Raw genomic sequence first — 4434 nt, forward strand, 5'->3', positions numbered from 1 at the left:
CTTTCGACAGCTGTATCTTTTAAGGAAAGAAAATTGCAGCAGTCTGCTTTCATGCACAGCTTTTGGGTGGATACAAAAAACTGAGAGATATTTAATATACATATAACTTATTAAGGTAGTACCTACACGAAAGTGATATTCCAAGAATTTCTCAAAACTCAGAATATAAAATATTTAATTCATAATACACTTGCTGTTAAAATTAGAAGATGATTTACCATGCCATACATGAGATATTAGCAATTAAAAGTGACGCAATTTGTACGTGTACATGGGAGAAGTGTATAAAAATACACAAATTTACAAATATTATATTTATTTACCAATGAATGACGTCCACCATCTCTATGAAAAACTAATATAATGTAGAATACTATATTTAGAAAATATATAAATAAAAATAAAAATTATTTACCATATAGTTTCGATAAAAAACTTAAATAAATAACTCGTTTTAGCGATAATTTTTGTGGAAAGCATATAAAAACTAATGGTAAAAGTATATGTCAAAGTATGTGTGTGTATACGTATAGAATTTATAATAGTGAGTAACTACAGTCTTTTGAAAATAATATATGGTATATGTATAATAGTCATAGCACAGTTCATGCACTGAATGATAGTATTAGTCCAAAACTTTTTGACTGGACGGTCGCGGAGGAACTACCTTAAGAAGTATAACTGTGTTGTAATTATTATTACTATTATTATTATTTACAACTTTTTCCATAAAATGTGGGAATATTGAAGAAAAATTTGCGAATTGTTTCAAAAGATTGCGTCATTATTTTATACGCATTTAGTTAGACTGGTTTTTTAAGTTGTAGGTATTTAAAACTCATGAATGCATCATCATAATTATTGTCAATTGATAATTTTCCTTATGATAAAAAATATTTTTTATAATTTTTTCCTCGGTTTTTTGATCTCGATAATACATCAAATAAAATGTGATAAACCCACTTCCGATATTTGATTCCATCCTCATCAACATATATAAATATTTGAATTCAGAAATATCGTGTACAGTCGAGATTTATTAGTCAAGTCAAGAATACGTTATATCAAAATATAAAAGTTAGTAAGCAAAATGTACAATTTTACAAAAGTGTTTGTATTGTTAGCCTTGGTTGTTCTATTCAATAATCAAGTTGTAACTGGTAAAAAATTCAAAAGTGAGTGTGCTATTGCTAAAGAATTGCTCAAGCATGGATTTCCAAAAGACCAATTGAATGATTGTAAGTTTTTTGTTTTTTGTTTTTCATTAGATATACATAAGAGGTACCTAATAGTATTTTAATATTCACTGATTGATAATAATTTTACTTGTTGGCAGACAAATAGATTGCAGAACTGTTTTTATTTGTCAATTTTGTTAAATCTCAAAATTATTGATACAAACATTTTTACAACTAAATTGGTAGCTCTTCCAAAATACTAATTTATTAAATATTTATTCCGTAATTTTATACACTATGTCGCATTAAAGATAAATATTCCCTCATATTTTCGTTATTTATAGGAATGAAGATTGGGAATTTTTAAATGTGATTGGTCACATTTTTTAAGATACTTAACCAAAATCTGAACTTAAATAAGGAAAATATGAGGGTGCCTTCATCTTAAATGCGACAAACTGTTTGTTTCATGACATTTTTTCGAATACCAATTATACTTAGTCGAATCTTGTTCAAAACTGCACTAAAGAACTTAGTATTTTCTAACTGGATTGAATTCGTATTAGTTGGTATGTCGTATTTGAGCATTTCATCATTCGAGATTAACTACTTTTTATAAACTTATTTTTTTAAATTTTAGTAGGTATTTTAAGATTTTTTTTCTTTAAGGGGTGTGCTTAGTAATGAGTGAAAGCAGTGGTAATACAAGGGCTATTAATAAGGCTAATGCTGATGGGAGTATTGATCATGGACTATTTCAAATTAATGATCGTTATTGGTGTGAACATGGAAAAAAAGGCAAAGAATGTAATGTAAATTGCAAAGGTAGGAACTAGTTCAATTATTAACCTTATTCTATAAAACGCTTTGATGTGGATTCAAATTTTTGTAGGAATCATAAAACTGAACTTTTTTTAGAAACGTTGTAAAAGTTCTCTAAATTAACCAAGCACGAACCTAAAAAACCCTACCATTGCAATCATGTTAAAACAAGATAAAAGTAGCATTGCTTTATGATTGTAGAAATAATCCAAAAAAATTCGCCGTGCAGATTACAAACTTTATCGTTAGCATTAGATGCAAAGTAGAATAATATAGTCGTACTCAACATTTTAATAGCTAGTTTACTCGTTAGATTTTGTACAACTGGTGACACCGGTAGTCGCAATTTTGACAATATATTTTATTTCAATTTTAGTGAGAAAAACTTATTTTTAACCTCCGAACTAAAAAAAGGGGTGTTATAAGTTTGTAGCGCCTAAGCGGATGATTTAAATTTTTTTGGTTTCGTTTGAAAGTTAATTTAACGGAGTGTTCTTAGTTTTTTTCAAGTGCGATTTTATGGTTCCGTACCCGCAAAAAACAAAAACATTGGCCACAATGTTCAAAATGCTTGGCTACGAGATTCAAAAGGAAAAAAGTAATTTAATGGAGAGTGTTTCTATATATGTTTCAAGTGCGAGTTTAAGGTTCCGTACCCGTAATATTTAACGTGTTTTTTTAGATAATAATGCAACGCAAAATATTTCAATCTATTCTATTGAGTTTGCATTCTATTTTATGCTTACTTATATTGTTTTAAATGCATTAGAAGAAAAAAGAATACATTATATTATTTTTAAAATGACTTATTTAGAGATTTCACTTGAATATTTTAATAAACATGGAAATAAGAACATCTAATCGTACTCGCGTAGTCTATTGCTATGTCAACGACTTGTGTAGCTGTTTATAGTGATTGTTGAATAAAAGTGTATTCAGAAAAATGCACCAATAAGAAAGGAATAAGTCTAAAGGTGGAATTTGTACGCAACCAATTATTTATTGTTTGTTAGTGTTTCAAATCCTAGCTTTAACAGTATTACACCTTTACTTCTTAAAGCATAACCCAATAATAATACTTACCGGAATGATAAATAATCGTTATAATAATTAAAATAATTTTACAATAAGATTCTTGTTATTTATAGATTTATTAAAGGCTAATATTAGCAAAGCAGCCAAATGTGCCAAAAAAATATATGGCGTGCATGGTTTCAACGCATGGGTTGGATGGAAAAATAAGTGCCAAGGTGGTAATGCTAAATCTGTACAGCATTGTGTCTAACCTGATAACGGTTATGGAGACAAAAATTTCTTTTGATGCGAAAAGAGTTAATATTTATTTATTTATTTATTTTAATTTACTATTTATAAAAAAAACTAATAAAAACAATTATTTTTAAATATAGTTGAATAAAATTATTATTCCTTTATAAACCAAGGTTGTGTTAAAAAACTTGTCAAACTAGTTAAAAAAAGTTTTAAATTATCTTCACGATATTAGTTCATTTAGTTTGGCAAAAAATAAGATAAATGAATAAAAAAATTGGGCCGCTGGGGATTGTAGTCAATTTTTTAATAATCTTTGGGCTATTCTAAGTGTACAAAAATTTCTTTAAGACTGAGCAGTGATTTAATTTTATACCTTGTATATATATGAAATATTATATCAAGGTATACTTAGCTTAGCCCCAAACGCTTGTAACGCTTAAAAACATTGATGCTACGAGTAAAATTTTACTATAGATGTTTATAAAATCACTTCATTAGTCCATTTCGGGTTGTCCGTCTGTCATCACGATAACTCAAAAACGAAAAAAGATATCAAGCTGAAATTTTTATTTAATTTTTAGGTCGAGTTCGTACATGAGCAAGATAGGTCAATAGGGTCTTGGGTCCGTAGGACCCATTTTTTAAACCGTTAGAGATAGAAAAGTTTAAATGTAAAAAATGTTACTTATTATAATATAAACAACTCATCAATATTTATGAGACATAAGATGTATTTATTAAAATGTTGTTAATGTTGATGTTGATGATTGATACTATTTACGCGAGCTCAGTGGTCGAAAGCTAATTATCCAAGGATATAATTGGTTAAACACCAACTAAACTACCACCAGTTGGTGGTAGGCTAACCGGGCTAAGTGCATTGATGGATTGTAAATGAATCAGTGATTCACTGGATGAAAACTTCAAGTATTTCATTGACACACTGCCTCCCCCGAAATTGAGAAAAAACTCCCAGAAACTGCGTTTTTCTGTTCAATACATGCTAGAATGATGGGATTTTCACCAATCAACTCGAAATAAGGTCAATTTAATCGTTAAGTTCACAACCCTTCAGAAAATCGGAAAAACATTCCAAAATTACCTTTTTCAGTTCTATACATGCCAGAAAAACGGGATTTTCACTAGCCGACCAGAAATAAAA

General features: G+C 28.6%; 1 protein-coding gene across 1 annotated transcript; it reads left to right on the forward strand.

Moving 5' to 3' along the window:
- Positions 1–1027: 1027 nt before the first annotated feature.
- On the forward strand, positions 1028–3338 carry LOC123294937 (lysozyme-like). Its single transcript, XM_044876135.1, has 3 exons — positions 1028–1238; positions 1848–2003; positions 3149–3338. Exons 1-3 carry the CDS (start codon positions 1091–1093, stop codon positions 3283–3285), a joined length of 441 nt encoding a protein of 146 aa, XP_044732070.1. The 5' UTR covers positions 1028–1090; the 3' UTR covers positions 3286–3338.
- Positions 3339–4434: the final 1096 nt, after the last annotated feature.

This window comes from Chrysoperla carnea, chromosome 3, assembly GCF_905475395.1.
Source record: "Chrysoperla carnea chromosome 3, inChrCarn1.1, whole genome shotgun sequence".
Taxonomy (NCBI): Eukaryota; Metazoa; Arthropoda; class Insecta; order Neuroptera; family Chrysopidae; genus Chrysoperla; species Chrysoperla carnea.

Bases quoted from the DNA above. Each gene is read 5' to 3' on its own strand.
- LOC123294937 (XM_044876135.1), top strand. From the start codon at position 1,091: ATGTACAATTTTACAAAAGTGTTTGTATTGTTAGCCTTGGTTGTTCTA. The intron at 1,239-1,847 runs GTAAGTTTTTTG...TTTTTCTTTAAG, and splicing joins AAAAGACCAATTGAATGATT to GGGTGTGCTTAGTAATGAGT. The intron at 2,004-3,148 runs GTAGGAACTAGT...TGTTATTTATAG, and splicing joins ATGTAATGTAAATTGCAAAG to ATTTATTAAAGGCTAATATT.